Below are 23,902 nucleotides of genomic sequence, written 5' to 3' on the forward strand. Positions count from 1 at the left end.
ACCGTGGTAATGTGCGGGGATCGCTGGTCGGCACGGACTCAGTGGGCCGAAGGGCCTGTTTTCCGCGCTGTATCTCTAAACTAAACTAAACTAAAGGAGGCAAGCACGTTCTTTATCTTAGAACATTTCTGATAGACCAATACCTGTAATCACTGCATAAGCAGCTGAATGTTGTTGCTTTAACCACCCAGATTTTAGACCTCCATTCTCAAAGTATTTGCTATGGCTTGTCCAAGCTTTGTGTTACCCAGTTGAGCTGGGCACTGAGATACTCAGTGCCTGTGGAACTGTGCCACTGAAAGAGCCAAAGAGAGAAGGCAGAAGAAGCAAAGAACTTTCATTTATGTGTCATCCTTATGAAAGCTGGGGAGTTAAAAACTTTCCACACAGCCAGTTCAATGCCTTTGAAATGAAATCACTATTGCAACATACGGAAACATGACGGTGAAAATATTATGCAATTTAAACATATTCTGTTTCCACAAAAGGCAATGGGAGAGATGGACAATTGAACCTTTTTTTCCCAGGATGGAAATGTTCCAAAGACTAGAGAGCATAACTTTACGGTGAGAAGGACAATGTTTAAAAAAGATGAGCGGGGCAATATTTTTTACACATGTGGATCTCTGGAACATGCTGCTACGGGTGGTAATGGAGGCAGATGTGATAGTAGCATTTAAGAGACTTTTTAAAAAATAAGGTTGATTCCCGGAATGGCGGGACTGTCATATGTTGAAAGACTGGAGCGACTAGGCTTGTATACACTGGAAATTAGAAGGATGAGAGGAGATCTTATCGAAACGTATAAGATTATTAAGGGGTTGGACATGTTAGAGGCAGGAAACATGTTCCCAATGTTGGGGGAACCAGGGGCCACAGTTTAAGAATAAAGGGTAGGCCATTTAGAACTGAGATGAGGAAAAACTTTTTCAGTCAGAGAGTTGTGAATCTGTGGAATTCTCTGCCTCAGAAGGCAGTGGAGGCCAATTCTCTGAATGCATTCAAGAGAGAGCTAGATAGAGCTCTTAAGGATAGCGGAGTCAGGGGGTATGGGGAGAAGGCAGGAACGGGGTACTGATTGAGAATGATCAGCCATGATCACATTGAATGGCGGTGCTGGCTCGAAGGGCCGAATGGCCTCCTCCTGCACCTATTGTCTATAAGCACATCGACATACAGAGAATGGAGGTGTAAGGATCACATGCAGGCAGAGGAGATTACTTTATCTTGACATCAAGTTTGCCACAGATGTTGTGTGCCATATACCTGTGCTGTACTATTCTATGTTTTGTGAACTGTGTCGGTGGTGTTGTATGAAGAATTAACAAGGCCTAAGACGCGGGAGATCTCCCATTCCCTTCTTCAAATTATTCAGTTGAGGCTCTAAAGTCTTGCTGCAATTCCCCATCAGGACTGTGCTGCAGTACTTTAAAGTGAATTTAGAGATGAGATAATTCAAGGCTGACACCTTAAGGAAAACCTATCAATCGTATTAAGAAAATCGTATCTAAATTGAATAATTCAGAAATTTGATTTAAGCAATTTTAATAAATGAGCACAGAATAGAAACATAGAAACATAGAAAATAGGTGCAGGAGTAGGCCATTCGGCCCTTCGAGCCTGCACCGCCATTCAATAGGATCATGGCTGATCATCCAACTCAGTATCCCGTACCTGCCTTCTCTCCATACCCCCTGATTCCTTTAGCCACAAGGGCCACATCTAACACTCTCTTAAATATAGCCAATGAACTGCAATAATTTGCAGAAATTCACTTGAAATAAACAGAAATTAATTGACTTTAAAAAGAAAAATGATTTCCTTTCAGCATTGATCTGTCTACAAACGAAATGTTTGTTAGCACCCATTGTTCATTGAATTCCAGCAAATTTAAATATAGTTCCAGTTTCCTCCCGTATTCCAAATGTGTGTGGGTCAGTAGTTTTTTTTAAACTGTTGTAAGTTGTTTTGTAGTGGGCAGATGAGTGATAGCATATGGGAGGAGTTGAAGGAAATGAAGGACAGGAGACACGGTGGTGATAGAGTCGCTGCCTTACAGCGCCAAAAACCCAGGTTCAATCCTGACCAAGGGTGCTGCCCATACGGAGTTTGTACATTCTCCCTGTGACCATGTGGGATTTCCTTGGGTGCTCCGGTTTCCTCCCACATTCCAAAGATGTCCAGGTCTGTAGGTTAATTGGCTTCGGTAAGGTTGTAAGTTGTCCCTCGTGTGTGTAGTAGGATAGTGCTCGTGTGCGGGAGTCGCTGGTCAGTGCTGACACAATGGGCCGAAGGGCCTGTTTCCGTGCTGTATCTCAAAATTAAACTAAAAAAAAAGTGGGAAAAATAAAATGGGATTAGTGTAGGATTAATGTGTGGGGTGTTTCTTGATTAATGTTCTCAGTGGGCTACCATTCCGTATAATTCTAATTAATGGTCTTCCTAAATCTAGTCTGGACGACACATTTTAAATTGTCACGTCTTTTAATTGATAATTTAAGTTGTCCGATCTGGATTATTTTCCCTTCCAACTGATTAACAAAACTCTCAGGCAAAATATATTTAGTCCAAAGTACAAAAAAATTATTTCCTTACTTGTTTTATTTTTGAGGAAGAATGATGTTAATGCCTCGGTCATAATTAAGCATGATTAGAGGACATGCAAGTTTAATAACACAAACTGGAATCTTGTTAAATCTAGCAAGAATCCTACCTGTATATAGACAATAGACAATAGGTGCAGGAGGAGGCCATTCGGCCCTTCGAGCCAGCACCGCCATTCAATGTGATCATGGCTGATCATTCTCAATCAGTACCCCGTTCCTGCCTTCTCCCCATACCCCCTGACTCCGCTATCTTTAAGAGCTCTATTTAGCTCTCTCTTGAATGCATTCAGAGAATTGGCCTCCACTGCCTTCTGAGGCAGAGAATTCCACAGATTCACAACTCTCTGACTGAAAAGGTTTTTCCTCATCTCAGTTCTAAATGGCCTACCCCTTATTCTTAAACTGTGGCCCCTTGTTCTGGACTCCCCCAACATTGGGAACATGTTTCCTGCCTCTAACGTGTCCAACCCCTTAATAATCTTATAGGTTTCGATAAGATCTCCTCTCATCCTTCTAAATTCCAGTGTATACAAGCCTGGATATGCAGTCCATCAAAGCAGGTATGCTTATGGCGCTCAAAATTTAATTCTCTTTCCACAGATGGACACCTCCTGAGTATTTCCAGTATATTTTATCTTTATTTTAACTGTAATTGGCCGGAGTAAGAGGTCAAATGTTGAGGGAATCTGAAGTAGAATATTTTCACCCAAAAGGTGATTGGAATCTGGAATGGACTTCCAGAGGGGCTGGTGGAAGCAGGGACACTGATTAAGAAGTATCTAGATGAATATTTGAATCTTAAAGCCAGGAAAGCAATGGACCAAGTGCTGGTAAATGGCTGATACTAGGGTGCATGTTAGTTGACATGGACATGCTGGGCCGAAGCACCAGTTGCTGTGCCGCTTGGGTTATTAAGTAACATGGGACATCATATGGGCGTAAAGTCACAAGGAAAATCCAAGTATATCTGCCTTTATTGTATGTTTTTTTTCCCCTAAGTACTATTTCCATTCCATGCAGTTCTTGTTGAAGCCAAGTCATTATTATAATGTGGGAAATGTAATGATGATGATGATGATACTTTTATTGTGACTTGTACTTAGACACAGTGAAATTCTTCATTTTGGCATGCAAGTACACAAATGAGTCACCACAAAGGCAACAACAAAGATACAGAGAGTACTCATCCGTTTCCCATTGCCCCCCCCCCCCCCCCCCCCCCCCCCCCGGCCTCCCTTCCCACGGGTTCTTAGACCTCTGGTGAGAAGGATTGGCTGACGTTTCGGTTCAAGATCTGAAATGTCTCCCATTCCTTCTCTCCAGAGATGCTGCCTGTCCCACTGAGTTGTCCATTTCAGCAAAGAAAACTCTTGCAAGCACCAATAAGATTGTGATTTAGTTGAGTCTGCTCTTGCTGGAGATGAAAGGGAATGAAAATTGATCTTTATTAAAGTATACAATGTTCTGAGATGGCTTGGCAGGGTCGATGTTGAGAAGGTTTTAGTGGAATTTATTGGAGCGATGGAGCAAGGTTTTCGAATAATGGGTCACCTATTTAAGACAAGAAGGAGCAATTTCTCTTCTGGAAGTTATAAATGCGTAGAATTAATGGATGGTTTTCAATCTGAAATATTAATTGTTTCCTTCAATAAATATTTCAGATTGAAAACCATTCATTAATTCTAAACATTTATAACCTCCAGAAGAGAAATTGCTCCTTCTTGTCTTAAATAGGTGACCCATTATTCGAAAACCTTGCTCCAAACCTTGCTCCAAAATAAAAACAGGAAATGCTAGATAGCATCAGGTGGCTACCTGATGCTATCCAGCATTTCCTATTTTTATTTTGAGGCCTAGAGCAAATTGGCCATAAAGTGACCTGATGGCAGTGTTAATCCTTGTGCCTTCCCACTGGCATGGTGGGTGCACAGAAAAGAGAGAGGGGGGAGGTAGGAAAGTATTAAAATTTAGAAAATTCATACAGTTGGGTTGTAAGTATAATCTCTTCTTGCTTTCTTAGCAGGATTGCCGAGCAGTGCATTTCACATTGAGGTATTTTAAGGCAGAGGACTTTGGAAAAGTTAAAATTCTATCCCCACCTCTTCCTCTTGATTGAATAATTTCTTGTACTGGAACAGACAGCGAGGAAGCATTGTCACCACAACAGCTGAATACATCAATGCTTCTGGTGGACAGACATTAGGCCTGGGATACAATCTCTCCTCACCCCCAACCTGGTGCAGATTCCTCTCAGAGAGTCAGGCGCAGAGAGATTGTATCAAAACCATCCTATTTACCTTGGTCAGTAGTGCAATGTGGATATCAGCAAGGTTTCTGCTAACCTCCCCCACCACCTCAGCTCTACATGCACTGTTGTTTATTTAAGCATCTGTTCCGGTTTTAACACATTGTAAATGTCTGAAGAAGGGTCTTGACCCTAAATGTCACCCATTCCTTCTGTCCAGAGATGCTGCCTGTCCCAATGAGCTACTCCAGCTTTTTGTGTCTATCTTCGGTTTAAACCAGCATCCTTCCTCACGTAAATGTTTTTACTGCAGGCTGGAATTGGTAAATATTTGTTGAGCTCTTATCTATTGCTTTGAGCAATGAGTTGTTCTGAGTACTTGTGTGCTGTGCCTTCTGAGAACCATAACAATGAGCCAGGATACAGATTAGAAATTAAAATATGCATGAAAGTTCAGATGTTCATTCAGTTCAGGTAGTTTATTTCAATGTTAAGAATACCAATCTCCATTCTCTATACTACATTTTTTTATGCTCCCATCTCTGAATCCTTCCCCAGCCACCCCCAGCGCATTGCTTCTATATCTGTGTTCCATGTTACTGTGGCGAGTCCAGAAGCGGGTGAGTGTTCAAGACGGAGTTTATTTGCATGGGCAAAAACCCCGTAACAAACGCAATACTCACAACTATAGACAGCCAACGAATACGTCCTCACCGGACGGAGTTCAACACTAGACGGCTTGTCTCTCCCGCGCTGGCCCACCTCGTGACATCGTTAGCCAATCCGAGGGTTCGAACTCTCAGCCAATCCCTATGTCCCTACACCCATAGACATTACACCCATGGAAACGGCTTGGCCCTATCTATCCTTATCACTTCACAATTTTCAGCTCTTCCTTTTTGTTTTATTTTTCCACACCAGGGAAAGTAATTCCAGTTGCTATAGTTTCTTTGCATAACTTTAACGGCACGTCCCTGATATGGGTCATTTGGGACCCGTACATTTCAGCTGGAGGTGACCTCTCCAAGATCTGGAACAGGCAGCAGTTCTGGAGAGAAGGAATGTGTGAAATTTCGGGTCGAGACCTTTCTTCGGGCCTGATTAATCCAGTATTTTGTGTCTATCTTCGGTGTAAACAAGCATCTGCAGTTCCTTCCCCCTACCTGTTCCTTTAGATCTATCCTTTTCTGAGAACTACTCAGTAATCTTTTAAAGTGTGCAGTGCAAGTCTCTTGCAAGTAACAGCCATTTGTACAGCCAAGTACCTAGTTAATGGCTCTTAACTAGCCATTAGAGACCATTCTTTCTTTATTTATATGTTAATTTATAGCTTTAATCTTGAAAATACACTATAATGGCTTGGATTTGGGGGGGGCAGGGGGGAGTGCTCCTACATAAATACCAGGGAGTTTAGTATTCCAGTGCAGATGCACATAAATGCTGAAGTCTCAAACTTACTGGTGACACCTTGCCTTTTCCCAATTGCACTGAATCATTGGACAACCTATAATCCAATTGTGAATTTTAACTGAATGATCAATCGCCTGAGATTTGCTTGAGAAGCCGTTAGAACTGTAAGAAACTGCAAACTCTGCCAAAGTCATGTCGAATTTAGTTCGGCCTTTCTAATTGTTTTTAAACGTATCCGAGTTTTTTTTTTTAAAACAATAGTTGTGCCACAGTGGTGGCGGTGGAGCGATAGAGTTGCTGCCTCACAGTGCCAGAGACCCAGGTTCGATCCTAACTACGGGTGCTCTCTGTACGGAGTTTGTGCATTCTCCCAATGACCATGTGGGTTTCCTCCAGGTGCCCCGGTTTCCTCCCACATTGCAAAGACCTGTGGGTTTGTAGGTTAATTGGCTTCTGGAATGTCCCAAGAGTGTATGGTGGAACTAATGAATGGGTGGTTGTTGGTCGGCTTGGGCTCGTGGGCCAAAGATACTTCCATGCTGTATCTTTAATCTAACCTAAAGTTTGTGAGGGTTTTTGAATAGTTCATCAACTGTTAGTTTTTCAGCCATACATTGGGCAGGCTTATGAATGATGACGTTTGCATGTGCAAGGGACATCCATACAGCCTGGCCAACGCACGTCAGGGTCCTAACGTTAAATTTAGACTTGACACACAAGTTAGTGATAAGCATGGGCAGCTCACCGCTGGTATGAAATTATTGATATTGTCACAACTTCACATTTGCTCCAACAATGTTACGTAGGGAAGTTATTGACGTCAATGGAAAGATCAAGTGTCCTGACAAATATATGGTTGACCCCCCTATTGATACTTTACAAAAGAGTAAATAAGTATGAGTACGTGTGCCAGCTATCACACAAAGCGTATTGACTCAATGCAATCTTTTTTGTTTCACCTGCCTTTTAACAGAACACGCTGTCCAAGAAATCAATACAGAAATTGACAGAACACATCAACTCCCCTAAAATATTTGTGCTGGTTTCTTTTTCTTATGGGCCTTGTTTTGACTGAAGATATGGATCGCATTGAGCTTAGTAAAGTCAGCAGTGAGGCTGATGATGAGACCAACAGCGATGACAGTATAGATGAAGGCTACACCGAATTACCAAACGCAGAGAAAGCTACAATCAGCAGGTAAGCATGCGATGAATTAAGCTAATGTTTTATGGAAATATTAATCTCAATGTCAGAAGATAATTTATTTAATAACATTTAAACTTAAGTTCCTTACTTTGGTGTTTCACCTGAAGTTTGACCTTTTGAATTTGGAGGGAATTTAAATTAATTTTAATTGCCCAAAGCAAAAGCTCATTTTCTATCTCAATGTTAATGGTGCAAAATGGCAGCGGTGGAATTCAACATTGAGTTGAACACAATGTGCAGCCAGGGGAACAATGGTACATATATTCTAACCAAGGCATGGCAGACTACAGGCCAAGTGCTGAAAGATTTGATTAGTACAGATGGGTGCCTACTGGTCAGCATGGACATGGTGGGCAGAATGGCCTGCTTTCATACAGTGCAACTCAATTTCTCTATATAATTAATTATAGAGAAATCAATGTACAATGTAAATAGACAATGGGTGCAGGAGGAGGCCATTCGGCCCTTCGAACCAGCACCGCCATTCAATGTGATCATGGCTGATCATTCTCAATCAGTACCCCATTCCTGCCTTCTCCCCCATACCCCCTGACACCGCTATCCTTAAGAGCTCTATCTAGCTCTCTCTTGAATGCATTCAGAGAATTGGCCTCCACTGCCTTCTGAGGCAGAGAATTCCACAGATTCACAACTCTCTGACTGAAAAATGTTTTCCTCATCTCCGTTCTAAATGGCCTACCCCTTATTCTTAAACTGTGGCCCCTTGTTCTGGACTCCCCCAACATTGAGAACATGTTTCCTGCCTCTAACGTGTCCAACCCCTTAATAATCTTAAACGTTTCGATAAGATCCCCTCTTATCCTTCTAAATTCCATGAAATAAATGTAAGGATAACATTATCCTATAGTCAATGTTCATAGTAAAAGATTACTAAATGGAACAGACAGGGTAAATGCAGGAATAAATAGGATGAATGCACAGTCTTTTACCAAGAGTAGGGGAATCAAGAACCAGAGGATATAGGTTTAAGGTGAGGAGGGAAAAAATTGAATAGGAACCTGAGGGGCAACTTTTTTACACAAAGGATGGTATGTATATGGAACGTGCTGCTGGAGGAAGTAGTTGAGGCAACGTTTAGAAAAAAAATTGGGCAAGAACATGGATAGGATATGAGTCAAACGCAGATAGGTGGGACTAGTGTAGTGTAAACGGGGCATGTTGGCCGGCGTGGGCAAGTTGGGCCGAAGGTCCTGTTTCTGAGCTATATGGCTCTGTGACTAAATAGACTCCATATCATCCACCTACTTGAACATTCACTCCACCAGTACTCCATGGCGGCAGTGCATGCCATCTATGTCAGTCTCTCTCCCAGGTGACTCCCAGACCAGTGACTTCTATCACCAAAAAGGACAAGGGCAGCAGCTTCCTCTCAGTCACACGCCATCATCACTTGGAAGTGTGTCACAGTTCCCTCGCCGTCACTGGTTCTAAATCTCGGAACTCTGCAAGCAGGATTATGCGAGTACTTTCACCAAGCTGGCAGCAGCAGTACATGTTGGCTCACCACTACCACCTCAAGGGCAATGAGAGGTTTGCAATGAAAGCGATCCTCACCAGCGACGCTCAAATCCCAGAAAATGAATTTTAAATATTCCAGATATTTTAATAAACTTTAAATTAATATTTAATGCATTTCGCAGGTTATTAAATCAAATAAAATGGCGAACCATACAATTAAAACAGTCAATTTAGAGAACATCATGCTGATGACTGAAGGTCTTCTGGTCCAACCCCAATGTTCATGCTTCCTCATCCAATGTTTCCTGCAACAAAAGTGGATATGACTTATGGCATTTGTGCCACTGGGTAAAAATACAGGGAAGAACTGGGATTATCCATAGAGTTAGAAGACTGAGGAGAAACAAAAATGCCGCCTTCTACAAGTGTCCAGTAGAAAGGTTTTTATCGGGATGCGTCACAGCAGGGTTTGGGAACAGCTCCATCCAAGACCGCAAGAAATTGCAGAGAGTTGTGGACACAGCCCAGACCATCGCACAAACCAACCTCCCTTCCATTGGCTCCATTTACACCACACGCTGCCTCTGCAAGACCAGCAGCATAATCAACGACGTATCGTATCCCAGCTACTCCGTCTTCTCCCCTCTCCCATCGGGCTAAAGACAAAGAAATGTGAAAACACATACCTCCTGATTCAGGGACAGTTTTTTATCAGGCAACTGAAGCATCTGACCGACAACTAGAGAGCAGTCCTGAGCTGCTATCTACCTCATTGGAAACTCTCGGGACTATCTTTGATCAGACTTTACTGGATTTTATCACATTATTCCCTTTATCACGTGCACTGTGGATGCTTGATTGTAAACATGTGTTGTCTTTCTGCTGACTGGTTAACATACAACAAAAGCTTTCCGCTGTACCTCGGTACTAACTAAACTAAACTCGACTCAACTCATGGATGAGAGTTGATTTCTACTGGACAGTACTTTAGACAGGAAATTAAACAAAACCATGGAATTTTCATACCATATCATATCATACAGCCGGAAACAGGTCTTTTCGGCCCACCAAGTCCGTGCCGCCCAGCGATCCTCGCACATTAACACTATCCTACACCCACTAGGGACAATTTTTACATTTACCCAGCCAATTAACCTACATACCTGTACGTCTTTGGAGTGTGGGAGGAAACCGAAGATCTCGGAGAAAACCCACGCAGGTCACGGGGAGAACGTACAAACTCCTTACAGTGCAGCACCCGTAGTCAGGATCGAACCTGAGTCTCCGGCGCTGCATTCGCTGTAAAGCAGCAACTCTACCGCTGCGCTACCGTGCCGCCCTTTTATGAGAGACTAGACCAAATGGACACGTTGGGCCCAAACCTCTCCTGCATTGGTGCAGCACCCTCAACTCCCCCCTCCCCTCCACCCCTGCCACCCTCCCCCCTCCCCCTCTCCGCTCCCTCCTCCATCCCCTCCCCTCCCCCCTTCCCCTTCCCCCACTCCATCCCCCTCAACCCCCCTTATCCTCCCTCCTTACCCCTCCCTCTCCCCCCCTGTAGATTATGAGCTCAAACAAGCAAAAACAGCAGTTCAGGCTGATGTTTGGAACCTTGTCTTTAGGTAAAGGTGATAAACAAGGAGGAAGGGCTTCTAGGTGGACTGATGAAGAAAATTGAGTTTGCTAAAATACAATGATGAGATGAATGTTGAGAAATCCATTCCCAGTCGCCAGGACTAAATATTCTTACCTTCTGCGCCTTCGAGGTCGGCTGTGGGAGCCATCCCCAGGGCACAAAAGTTGAAAAGGAAACAAAACTGCAGATGCTGGTTCAACTCGAAGGCAGACACAAAATGCTGGAGTAACTCAGCGGGTCAGGCAGCATCTCGGGAGAGAAGGAATGGGTGACGTTTCAGGTCGAGACCCTTCTTCAGACTGATGTCGGGAGGGGGCGGGACAAAGATAAGATGTAGTTGGAGACAGAAAGACTAGTGGGAGAACTGGGGAGGGGGGGAGGGATAGAGAGGGGAAGCTGGGGCTACCTGAAGTTAGAGAAGCACAAAAGTTGAAGATGGCCAGGTGAGGAGATGGACGATTTGCGGGACATCTAGATGGAGACGACAACTGTAGTTGGCCTTTATGGCTAGCTGCAGCTGGGACTTTGAAAATGGAACCAACACCTGGCGACTCTTGCATATAGACTCCGCGGGCTGCTTCTATGCATTCTGTACTTAACCCAGAATGGTATTTATGGCAATAATGGTACTGACATGCATACAAAAAAATAATTTCCTTGGTACACGTGATCAGAAAGAACCATTACATCTATATTACAATAGATGCACAATCTAGTCTGCATCTAAACTCTGGTTCCACAGAAGTCTATGGGAGTGAACTGGGACAGAGGAGCTACTATCTGGTGTAGATGGACCAGTGATAAATGTTTGGGCAAATGTTATTCTGATAGAATGACAAGGTGGGCCAAATTACTGTCCCCCTTTGGAGTTTTCTCGAGGGTTGAGGTTGGGACCATTTTGGGTTGATTTTACTTGCTGCATTTTGTCTGAAAGTCCAGCATGCCATTGCCTTACTTTGATTTGCTTCCTAACCCTAGTCAATTTGCTGAAGAAGACGACGCTGAAAGTCGGAGGTTTTTAACAAGTGAATATTTAAGGAAAACAAAATATGAAGAATTTCAGGAAGAATATGTGAGTAATTACACCTGTCACACTTCCAAGCACTTCTAGTTTAGTTTTAGTTTAGTTTAGATATACACCACAGAAACAGGCCCTTCAGTCCACTGGGTCAGCACCGACCAGTGATCCCCACGCACAAACACTATCCTACACACTGGGGACAATTTACCATTCCCAGCAAAACCAATTAACCTACAAACCTGTACATCTTTGGGGTGTGTGACGAATCCAGAGCAAACCCTTGCAGGTCACAGAGAGAATGTTACAAACAGCGATCCCCGCACACTAACACTATCCTACACACACTAGGTACAATTTACAATTTTACCAAGCCAATTAGCCTACAAACTTGTACGTCTTTGGAGTGTGGGAGGGAACCAGAGCTCCTGAAGAAAACTTATACAGGGAGAACATACAAACTCCATACAGACAGCACCCGTAGTCAGGGCCAAACCTGGGTCTCTACGGCTGTAAGCTAGTAACTCTACCGCCCTTTTTTTTAGCTGTTGATTGTCTCTTGTAATGTTGAAAAGCATGCTTGTTTTAAAATGGTAATATTGCAACGCATCGACTTATGCATTGTGTTCTTTGCAGCATCCTGGGATGATGTCATTTGGAATGTCAGCATTTAACCTCAGCAATGCCATCATGGGCAGTGGTATCCTTGGCCTGTCCTATGCTATGGCCAACACTGGCATCCTTCTGTTTGTGTGAGTATTGCCCTTAATTTTCTGACTGGGATTCAATGGGAATATTATTTCACTAACCAAACCTTGAAACAAAGCAGATGGAACTCATTAGGCAGGGACTATCGCAATGTTTAAGAAATAGACAGGTACATGGATAGGATAGGTTCAGAGGAATATGGGCCAAATGCAGGCAGGTAGGATGGGGCATATTCATGCGTTCTACGAGCAGAATTAGGTCCATCAAGTCTACTCTGCCATTCAATCATGGTTGTTCTATCTTTCCCTTTCAACCCCATTCTCTTGCCTTCTCCCTATAACCCCTGTCACCCTTACTAATTAAGAATCTGTCAATCTCCGCCATAAAAATATTCATTGATTTGGTCTCCACAGCCGTCTGCACCAATTAATTCCATAGATTCACCGCCCTGACTAGAGAAATTCCTCCTCAAATCCTTTCCAAAGGTATGTCCTTTTATTCTGAGGCTATTTCTCCACAATCACATTCAAGATTTCAAGATCAATGTATTGTCACATGTACCAATTAAGGTACAGGGAAATTTGAGTTACCAAACAGCCATACTAAGTGAAAAGCAACAAGACACACAGCCACATAAAATAAAATTTCACATAAACATCCACCACAGCGGATTCCACATTCCTCACTGTGATGGATGGTAATAAAGTTCAATCACTTCCTCTTTGTTCATGTTTGTCAGCATGGGCAAGTTGGGCCGAAGGACCTGTTTCCATGTTGTATGACTGAATGACTCTGTGACTCGTAAAACTGGATGTCCTAGAGAAGTAGAATCATGGAATATCTTGGACCTGTGCTAGTTTGTCCCTAGGATAAAGAGAAATATGTAGTAAATTTCATGATAGTTCAAATGCTCTGTCATCAATGAAATATGTCAGCCACGTGACCACGACATATTTCAGTGGTAGTAGGGTACTTGAAAATGTCAGAAGAATTTGTCAATGTAGGAAATAAGATCGATAATTCTGCGATATGATCTGCTTTGGTGATGGTGGTTGAGGAATAAATGTTGCCCAGAGCTCAGGGAATAACTTGTTTGCTTTTCTTTGAAATAAAGACCAAGATTTTTATTCCCAGAGCTCCTGGAGAAAACCCATGCAGGGAGAACGTACAATCTCCATACAAGCAGCATCTGTAGTCAAACCAGGGTCTCTAGCGCTGTGAGGCAGCAACTCGTGATGATCGTGGGCATTTATACTGCCTGTCAGAAGATCGAGCCTGTGGGATGTTTCTGAGATATTGGTGGGAGCGGGGAGGGGCTCAACCTTTTGGGCAGCACGGTGGCGCAGCAGTAGAGTTGCTGCCTCACAGCGCCAGAGACCCGGGTTTGATCCTGACTGCGGGTGCTGTCTATAAGGAGTTCGTACGTTCTCCCTGTAACCGTGTGGGTTTTCTCCGGGTGCTCCGATTTCCTCCCACATTCCAAAAATGTGCTGGTTTGTAGGTTCATTGGCTTCTGCAATTTGTAAATTGTCCCTTGTATGTAGGATAATGCTTGTGTGTGTGGTGACCACTGGTCGGCAGCGACTCGGTGTGCCGAAAGGTCTGTTTCCACACTGTATCTAAAAAAAAGGTACCCAGTCCTCCACAACGAGAGGATGTTAATCTAAGCAGGTAGGATCCGTGGGTAGAGTGAGAAGCACAAGACTTTAGATGCTGGTATCAGGAGGATCTCACTGAGGCAGGCAGCATCTGTGGAAGGGAATGGGCTGACAACAATATGGATCAGAAGCGATCTGACCCAAAGTCTCGTCTGTTTGTTTTCCTCTGGCTGACCCACTCATAACCTCCAACCATTTGTTGTTTGCTCTGTGGGTAGAGAGGGATCCTGGTCAGAAAATGTTTACCATTGGACAATGGGATCTGACAAATAAATCTCATCATATCTAAGGGTGGTGTGAACGATGGTGCTGGCAAGATTATACTTCTTGGTTAGAACTGCTTCAAGTATTATGAAGGTTATTCTCTTTCTGAAAAGTAGCGAGCAGATGCTGTGTGGGACAGGCGAGGAATGGAAATAAGAAATGGCACAGTCAGCAATCCTGCACAACATTAGATGGCACCTCTTGATCATCAGTGGCAGCTGATGGACGTTTCTATAAAGAGATCCGCGATTATATTACTGAATATCAGAGCACTCCAGGGTCAGTCCAAGCTAGTCTTTCTAAATATATATGAAAGCATTATGAATCGTTATATTTCCTATATCCGCAAAACGCTCGGAAATTTGTGTATATCGGCATACAGAATGATTAATTTAAGTATTAGAAGCAGATCAAAATATTATTGATTTGATATGCAATCGTTTAAATATAAGCTTAATAGATTTGTTGAAAAACAGAACATTCTCAAATCGGTTTTATAGTTTTGCAGTTGAGCAGATATTAGACAAAAACAAACAAATCCTAAACACCAACAACATGCAGGTACAGCAGGCAGTGTAGAAAGCTAATGGCAAGTTGGCCTTCATTGCGAGAGGATTTGAGTTCAGGAGCAAGGAGGTCCTACTGCAGTTGTACAGGGCCCTGGTGAGACCGCACCTGGAGTATTGTGTGCAATTTTGCTCTCCTATTTTGATTGCCATTATTGCTATTGAGGGAGTGTAGCGTAGGTTCACCAGGTTAATTCCCGGGATGGCGAGACTGACATATGATGAAAGAATGGGTCGACTGGGTTTATATTCACTGGAATTTAGGATGAGAGGGGATCTTATAAAAACATATAAAATTCTTAAGGGATTAGACAGGCCTGCTGCAGGAAGAATGTTCCTGATGTTGGGGGAGTCCAGAACCAGGGGTCACAGTTTAAGAATAAGGGGTAGGCCATTTAGGACTAAGATGAGGAAAAGCCTTTTCACCCAGAGAGTTTTGAATCTGTGGAATTATTTGGCACAGAAGGCAGTGGATATCAATTTACTGGATGTTTTCAAGAGAGAGTTAGATTTAGCTCTTACGGCTAAAGGAATCAAGGGTTATAGGGAAAAAGCAGGAACGGAGTACTGATTTTAGATGATCAGCCATGACCATATTGAATGGCAGTGCTGGCTCGAAGGGCCAAATGGCCTATTCCTGCACCTATATTTCTATGTTTTCTAACATGGTTTAAAAAAAATCCAACTCTCCAGAGTGATGGCACGGTGGCGCAGAGGTAGAGTTGCTGCCTTACAGAGACCCGGGTTCAATGCTGACTACAGGTGCTGCCTGTGCAAAGTTTGTACGTTCTCCCTGGTGACCGTGTGGGTATTCTCAGGGTGCTCTAGTTTCCTACCACATTCCAAAGACGTACAGGTTTATAGGTTAATTAGCATTGGTAAAATTGTGAATTGTCCCTAGTGTGTACGATAGAACTTGTGTACGGGATGATTGTTGGTCGGCACGGACTCAGTAGGCTGAAGGGCCTCTTCTGCGCTGTATCTAAACTGGACTGAAACTTGACTTTATATTTTAAAGTGTTAAGTTTTAGTTTAGTTAAGAGATACAGCATGGAAACAGCCCTTTGCCCATCGTCCATGCCGACCATCGATCACCCATGCACAAGTTCAATGTTATCATAAGCTTATAAGTGATAGGAGCTGAATTAATCCATTCGGCCCATCAAGCCTACTCCGCCATTCAATCATGGCTGATCTATCTCTCCCTCCTAACCACATTTTCTGCCTTCTCCCCATAATCCCTGACACCTGCATTCTCATCCAACACACTAGGGGCAAAATACAGAAGTCAATTAAACTACAATCCTGCGAGTCTTTGGAATGTGGGAGAAAATAGGAGCACCCAGAGAAAACCCACGCAGTCGCAGGGAGAACATAGAAACTTTGTGCAGCTAGCACCCATTGTCAGGATCAAACCCTGATCCTTGGATGATCAGCCATGATCATATTGAATGGCGATGCAGGCTCGAAGGGCCGAATGGCCTACTCCTGCACCTATTCTCTATGTTTCTATCTCTGGCACTGTGAGATAGCAGCTCTACCACTGAGCCACCCTCAGCGGTGGCACCATTGTGTCGGGTTTTGTTGGGGTTTTGAATAATCCTCCGCAAATATAATTTAGTCTTTGATTATATTTGTCAGATTTCAAGTAATTCTTTGGTGTTAATAAACAGACTGGAAAATCAACAGCTTTCATGACTTATGAACAAATATTGTAATATTTTGAGATTTATTGATTCAGTCAACCACGGTGGGATGGCACAGTGGCGCAGCGGTAGAGTTGCTGCCTTACAGCGCCAGAGACCCGGGTTTGATCCTGACTATGGGTGCTCTCTGTACGGGGTTTGTTTGACCTTCCTGTTACCAGTTCTCCCTGTTTTCTCCGGGTGCTCTGGTTTCCTCCCACACTCCAAAGATGTGCAGGTTTGTAGGTCAACCGGCTTGTAAATTGTTCCCAGTATGTAGGTTGTGAAAGTGGGCTAACATGGAAATAGTGTATGGGTGTACGATGGTTGGCATGGAATCAGTGGGCCGAAGGGCCTGTTTCCACGCTGTATCTCTAAATTAAACTAAACTAAACTCCATCCATTTAAAATAAAGGTAAATGCAAGAACACAAGTAAAATAATGATCTGATGCAGCCCCACCTTGTAACACCAGATATAGCCATAAACAGTCAAGACAAACTGGAGTATTTGGAATGTGTCATTAAAATTGAATTATTTTTATGGATCAATGAAATAAAATAGAGAAACAGTAAGTAAAAATACAGTTGGCAAATCCAATTGGTGTCAAAAATATTGATCTGGGAGTAATTTAAGAATCCTCGACACTTAAATTAGCAAAGGGAATGTCTGGGATCTTCGTAAACATTACATCAGTTCGACCAAATGGCCAATATTGAACAGCGTCATTTATGACCTAGTTTGGAGAAATAATTTACACTCATGAAAGCTTGTGATGCCTAAGCTGCTGCTGGTATTGACTAGTTTTCTATAATGTAACCAGCAGTCCTGAAGGACAGAAAGATAAGAAAACTTGCAGTTAGTTACTGCTCCTTCAGTTTGGCACAGATCCTGACTGTGACATTTTCTGACTCCTTTCCTGTTACTTAGACAAGCAATGCTGATGCTTATCTCTTTGGAAGGCCTAGCTAGTGTGGATGGAGAGGAAGTTTCCAGTAGCGGGAGAATCTAGGACCAGAGGGCACAGCCTCGGAATAAAAGAATACACGTTTAAAATAGGGACAAGGAGGATTTTCTCTAGCCAGAGGTGGTGAATCTGTGGAATTCATTGCTCCAAATGGCAGTGGAGTCCAAGTCATTGGGTATCTTTAAAGCTGAGATTAATAGGTTCTTGATTAGTAAGTGTGTCAAAAGCTGTGGGGAGAAGGCAGGAGAATGAGGTTGAGAGGGAAAAATAGATCGGCCATCATCGAAGGGCAGAGCAGACTCGATGGGCCGAATGGTTTAATTCTGCTTCTATGCGTATGAACATGATGATATTGTTAATGATTATATAAACGGACATTTTGTATTCAATGAACACATTTAGGAAATAAAAATCAGTACTCTGTAAATTGTTTACTAGCTTTACAGAAAATAATATTTGATATAAGCCATATTTATAGAGACATAGTAATATTGAACATTTTTTTGTAAATCTTCTTTTGCTTTTACAGGATCCTATTACTTGGAGTGGCAATTTTATCCCTGTATTCTGTTCACCTCTTACTAAAGACTGCAAAGGAAGGAGGTATGTGAGTGCCTTACTGAATGTTACAGAAGGCATTTAATAACAGAGTTATGAATGTGGCATTTCACCACAGCTGTCTGTACTAAATGGCATATTGAAATGGTCCCACAATGAGTAACGTAGATTAATTTCAGAAGTAATAGTAGAAAGAATATTAGCCAAAGATCTTAGTTGTGTAGGAAAATAATGCAGATGCTGCTACAAATCGAAGGTATCACAAAATGCTGGAGTAACTCAGCGGGTCAGGCAGCATCTCTGGAGAGAAGGAATGGATGACGTTTCGGGTCGAGACCCTTCTTCAGACTGATGTCTAAAGAAGGGTCTCGACCCGAAACGTCACCCATTCCTTCTCTCCAGAGATGCTGCCTGACCCGCTGAGTTACTCCAGCATTTTGTGATAAGCCAAAGATCATAGGTGAGAGATTGATTTGGTGTCGCTCATTTTAAACTACCGCCCAAGTCACATCCCAACTCAATAAAAGCCATACAATTATGATTATCACTTTGTTTAACTTTAATGTTTTTTTGTTTTAAAATAGGCTCTTTGATTTACGTGAAATTAGGAGAGCGAGCATTTGGGTGGCCTGGGAAAATTACAGCTTTCGGCTGTATCACATTGCAAAATATTGGAGGTATTGACTCTTGGAAAAAATAAATTTCAATATGATATGTATTTTTAATGATTATCCAAACGCCTTATTGTTTATTCTCTTATTTTTAACCGAGGACTAACCACTACATTTCTGGATATCTGTTAATTTTCTAGATTAAAATGCTATATAGGTTTTTTTAAAACATATGTTGTCAATATTGTAAACTGTCGCAGATTATGTTTATACTCTGATTTAATGATTATAAGTTTCTGTGATGTCCTACATTTTCTGGAAAAGGTCTGAACGTTAACTGTAAAGAACGCAGGAATGATAGTTCAGATGTTTCTATTTAGATATCACTTTTGATTTCTAAACACTATTGGAATGAGTAATTCCAATTGACAGATTTTCCTTGTCTCCAACATTTTTGGATCAAAGTGTCTGATTTTCTGCACATAATTGATGGAAAATTCTGCACATTTCCTTTGCAGTGTGTGTTCTGTTCTGCCCAATTCATATTTGTCACAAGCCAGAAAAATATAATTCCTGTGGGCCTCAGTCTAAAAAAATAAAACGTCTGTTCCATTGTTTCAGTGTGCTTGACATTCCATTGCATCTTCCCCCTGGGTATTTTATGCAATTACTTGCAAATACAATCCTGCCCCAGGAGTTCTGAATCAGGTGGGAATTACCAGGTTGAAGTGTGATTATCTTATGCATTAAATATGACTATGTCTTTCAGAGATCCCCCAGTATATATTTATTTTCTTGCTTTGGGCTATTTTAGAACTCTTTTTCTTCTCCCTGAAGGTGTTCTCCCATTAATAGCGGTAAGATGCTGCTCTGCCTCAGATGACTATGTCCCAGTCCTCCCTGTTAAGAAAATAATAATGCTACGCATTGAATTTTCCACAAAGTAGCAGAATGCAGTAGAAATATACTATGAAAATACTACCCTTTGCCCCTACAAAGTAGAGCAGAATTATCCTGCAATTCTCAAACTGCTTGGCACTCTTTTTTATTTTTGCTGAAATTGAATTGAATGTATTGTACACTGATGAAACCATTCCTATTACAGCCATGTCAAGTTATTTATTCATTGTGAAATATGAACTACCAGAAGTTATCCGTGCATTTATGGGAATTGAAGAGGTCAGTGGGTATGTATCTTGGCTTAAAAATGAGAAAGATTTTGTTATAAGTGATTTTCAAATGCAGTACCATACATGGAATAGTGCAGCATCCTACACATGAGAGGCAATTTACGAAATCCAATTAACCTACGATACTGCACGTTTTTGGAATGTGGGCGTAAACCAGTTGAAACCCACACGGTCCTGGGGAGAACGTACAAACTCCACACAGAGAGCACCTGTAGTCAGGATCGAACACGGGTTTCTGGCGCTGTGAGTCAGCAGTCTGCCACAGGATAGGAGAGGCAGCATAGGAGAGGCAGCACATCCTTCTGGATTCCTGCTTCACCCTGCAGGGAATAGTGTTATTCTTGTCAATATGCTGTCCACTGCTTCATTCTTGTGTGGTTTCACCCCTTGGCTGGCTTCCTGTACAAATCCCAACCAAACAAGCTCGAAAAATCTCAGCTCTCCCACTAGATTATCTGCAAAGATTGAGGCTCCCACATTCCTGACCACAGTGTCTCCTTCTGTCGGAAGGAACCTGTAGGTGCTGGTTTAAACCGAAGATAGCTGGAGTAACTCCGCTGGTCAGACAGCATCTCTGGCGAAAAGGAATAGGTGACCTTTCGGATCTGAAGAAGGGTCTGGACCTGAAACGTCACCTATACCTTTTCTTCACTGTGTGTCTGTTTGGCTGCTTCACTCTCCCTTGTCCCTGGCCACTAACCTAAGCAGATGGCCCATTCCACTAAATATACGGTCATTTCCTGCACGTTTATCGTCTGAGCATCCAGGGAGCCTGAAGTTGGTCATGGATCTGACATTTTTTTTGTAGGAAAAATGTAAATAAGGATTTGATAGGTGAAAATGTTTAATTTATATGCAGGAAGTTTATAATGATATAATAATGTCTCTTTCAGGCAGTGGTATACAAATGGCAATTACCTTGTTGTAATTGTATCACTGTGCCTCATCCTGCCTCTGACTTTTTTGAAAAATCTGGGTAAGCCATTTTTCTGATACTCCAACTAATCTAGTGGTAATGCAGCAAGGTTTTATTCTGCAGGATGTGTTGGCTGTATTGCAACAAATGTTAAATTGATCTGTCAGCATCTTGTGAAATAGAGTACGATGTTTCTTCGTGTTTTCAAAAACCAATTTGTGTTTGTCTGCTGTGTGACATTAAAATATTATCTTCACATTATCACAAGTATTGTCTTTCCCTTGTACGGCAATCAAAAATTACCACTTCCTAAATGATATCATGTCGACATTTGATGATTCAGATCTTAATGATAATAACCCCTCAACAAACTAGCAGTAGCAGAGTTCAGAGATTAAATCATTACTGCATTTTGTTCCACCTCAAAATGGGTACCAAAATCCATATTTTTTATAACCAATTTTCTTAGAATTAAAATAATTATTGTATGTTACAGGATGATTTAAAAGAGAAGGATAATCGGTGATCAATGAAAGATCTTGCCAGAGAGGAAAAGAAAGAGACGGAGCAAGTGTGTTTCTGTCTGTGAAACTGAGCATAGTTGTAAGTCTTTAGTTTCAGATAATTTAGACTTGAGGGATACAGGGTGGAAACAGGCCCTTCAGCCCACTGAGTCCATGCTGACCAGCAATCACCCCATACACTAACACTATCGTACACGCTAGGGACAATTTACAATTTACAATTTTACCAAAGCCAATTAAGTTGTAAAACCTCTGCATCTTTGGAATGTGAAACCCAAGCACCCGGAGAAAACCCACGTGGTCACAGAGAGAACGTGCAAACTCCGTGCAGGCAGCGCTCATAGTCAGGATTGAACCCAGGTCTCCGGCACTGTAAGGCAGCAACTCTACCGCTGTGCCAATGTGCCACCCAATTGTTAAGAAGTAAAATAGAGAATCCAGTAGGAAGTTATATATCCACGCAGTGATTGAATGCAATGATGTGAATGAATTTCAGGGGAGGTTAGGTAAGTTTAGGAAGGAAAAGGGAATGTAAGATCATGCCGATGAGAATCACATGGAAGTCCACATGGGGAATTGATGCCTGGTTGGGCCAGAAGCGTTTTCTGCCTGTTACAAATTCAATATAATTTCACGTAATGTGACTTATCCAGAGCACAGGGAAACAATATATATATATTTTTTACTGGTCATAAATGCGAGAAAAATGTCGATTATGCGATGTTGATTCAAAATATGGTTATCCATGCTATCAAACCAAAACACATTGTTTAATTAACTAATAGTTTCCATCTTCTGAACAGGGTACCTTGGATACACAAGTGGATTTTCTCTTTTGTGTATGGTCTTCTTCGTTGGCGTTGTGAGTATGGGCAGGTTATATAAGGCTGTTGGAACAGCACCAAGCTTTGTATTAATCAATCAATCTGCACATTTATCTAATTTACCTTTTACCGTTTACATGCTTTAATCCCCTGTCTATATGTATTGTATTGTATTGCACTGTCTAATTGTATTGCACTGTATCGTATTGTACTGCACTGTCATCCCCTGTCTATATGTTTTGCATTTGTATTGCACTATGGCCCCCGGAGGCACTCTGTTTCGTCCCATTCGTTGCATGATCTGTAAGGAGTGGAATGACAAATAAACTAAACTAAACTAAGCAATGATCTTTTTCCCAGAAAATACCATTTATCTATAAGATGGAATATGAGGTAGGGATAACCCAAACTCATCCTCGTATCTGAGTATCTCAGGCAGAGGAATGTAACGTTCTGATAAGTCATGACCATAAGTGGCTGTTTACGACGTTTTGTTACGGCACGGGTTCAGTTTTAACTGCTGCTAATGTCCATTCAGCCCCACATTTGTACTAGGCTGAGCAGAAAACTGTTCAAGTCAAGTCAAATTTATTTGTCACATACACATACACGATGTGCAGTGAAATGAAAGTGGCAATGCCTGCGGGTTGTGCACAAAAAAGAATTACAGTTACAGCATATAAATAAAGTTAATAAGTTACTATTAGTGTCGACAAAAATGTAGTCTCTGGGGTTATAAAAGTTGACAGTCCTGATGGTCTGTGGGAAGAAGCTCCGTCTCATCCTCTCCGTTTTCGCAGCGTGACAGCGGAGACGTTTGCCTGATCGTAGCATCTGGAACAGTCCGTTACTGGGGTGACAGGGGTCCCTCATGATCTTGCTTGCTCTGGATCTGCACCTCCTGATGTATAGGTCCTGCAGGGGGACGAGTGTAGTTCCCATGGTGCGTTCTGCCGAACGCACTACTCTCTGCAGGGCCATCCTATCCTGGGCAGAGCTGTTCCCAAACCAGACTGTAATGTTGCCGGACAGGATGCTCTCTACAGCCCCAGAGTAGAAGCAATGAAGGATCCTCAGAGACACTCTGAATTTCCTCAATTGTCTAAGGTGGTAAAGGCGCTACTTAGCCTTACCCACCAGTGCGGCAATGTGCGTTGCCCACGTCAGATCCTCTGTGATGCGGACTCCCAAGTATTTAAAACTGCTCACCCTATCCACAGTAGATCCATTTATCTCCAATGGCGTGTACGTCCTTGGATGTTTAGCCCTTCTGAAGTCCACAATCAGCTCCTTTGTTTTAGTGACATTCAAGAGGAGGCTATTGTCCTGACACCAGAGTGCCAGTTATCACTGGGTATTGATAGGCTCTTGTTAGTAAGGGTGCCAAAAGGTTACAGGGAGAGGGCAGGACAATGGGGTTCAGAGGGAGATATAGGTCAGTCATGATCGAATGGTGGAGCATTAATTAATTAATTTAAATAATTAAAAACATGTATTTGCATTGAAATATAAATCTTGCTGCATCTTATCTTTTAAATGAAAGCTAGATTCTTTGAAATGAATGCGTAGCAAGGCACATGTTGCTCGTGCCAAGCTGAGGGACCACTTGCAAACTATGACCAACCCCCTCAGCTCATCAACTTAAAAGAACACCCCTGCTCTCAGTTCAGAGGTGTAGAGAGAGAGGTCGGGTGCATTCATATCTGACCTCTAGTACATCCGACCTCCAGCACATTCTGGGCATCCATTTTGCAGTGCACAGACCCAAAATCCTACAACCCACTGCCATGCGCATTGCATCCACCTGGACGGTCTCTGTGGCCTTGCCAGC

General features: G+C 42.4%; 1 protein-coding gene across 4 annotated transcripts in view; it reads left to right on the forward strand.

Annotated features, from left to right (window-relative positions):
• Nucleotides 1–23,902, forward strand: part of slc38a4 (solute carrier family 38 member 4) — a 93,016-nt gene that overhangs the window by 39,688 nt on the left and 29,426 nt on the right. For 2 of the 4 annotated variants that reach the window (XM_078417291.1, XM_078417292.1), the window contains exons 2-9: nt 7,339–7,459; nt 11,562–11,655; nt 12,238–12,353; nt 17,978–18,051; nt 18,591–18,683; nt 19,723–19,804; nt 20,701–20,783; nt 22,051–22,109. In XM_078417291.1, the coding sequence (XP_078273417.1) occupies nt 7,341–7,459; nt 11,562–11,655; nt 12,238–12,353; nt 17,978–18,051; nt 18,591–18,683; nt 19,723–19,804; nt 20,701–20,783; nt 22,051–22,109 (720 nt within the window). In that variant the 5' untranslated portion in view covers nt 7,339–7,340. Of the gene's footprint in view, nt 1–7,234; nt 7,460–11,561; nt 11,656–12,237; nt 12,354–17,977; nt 18,052–18,590; nt 18,684–19,722; nt 19,805–20,700; nt 20,784–22,050; nt 22,110–23,902 lie in introns of all 4 variants that reach the window. The other 2 variants (XM_078417290.1, XM_078417289.1) reach the window with 1 other exon arrangement.

This window comes from Rhinoraja longicauda, chromosome 20 (genome assembly GCF_053455715.1).
Source record: "Rhinoraja longicauda isolate Sanriku21f chromosome 20, sRhiLon1.1, whole genome shotgun sequence".
Taxonomy (NCBI): domain Eukaryota; kingdom Metazoa; phylum Chordata; class Chondrichthyes; order Rajiformes; family Arhynchobatidae; genus Rhinoraja; species Rhinoraja longicauda.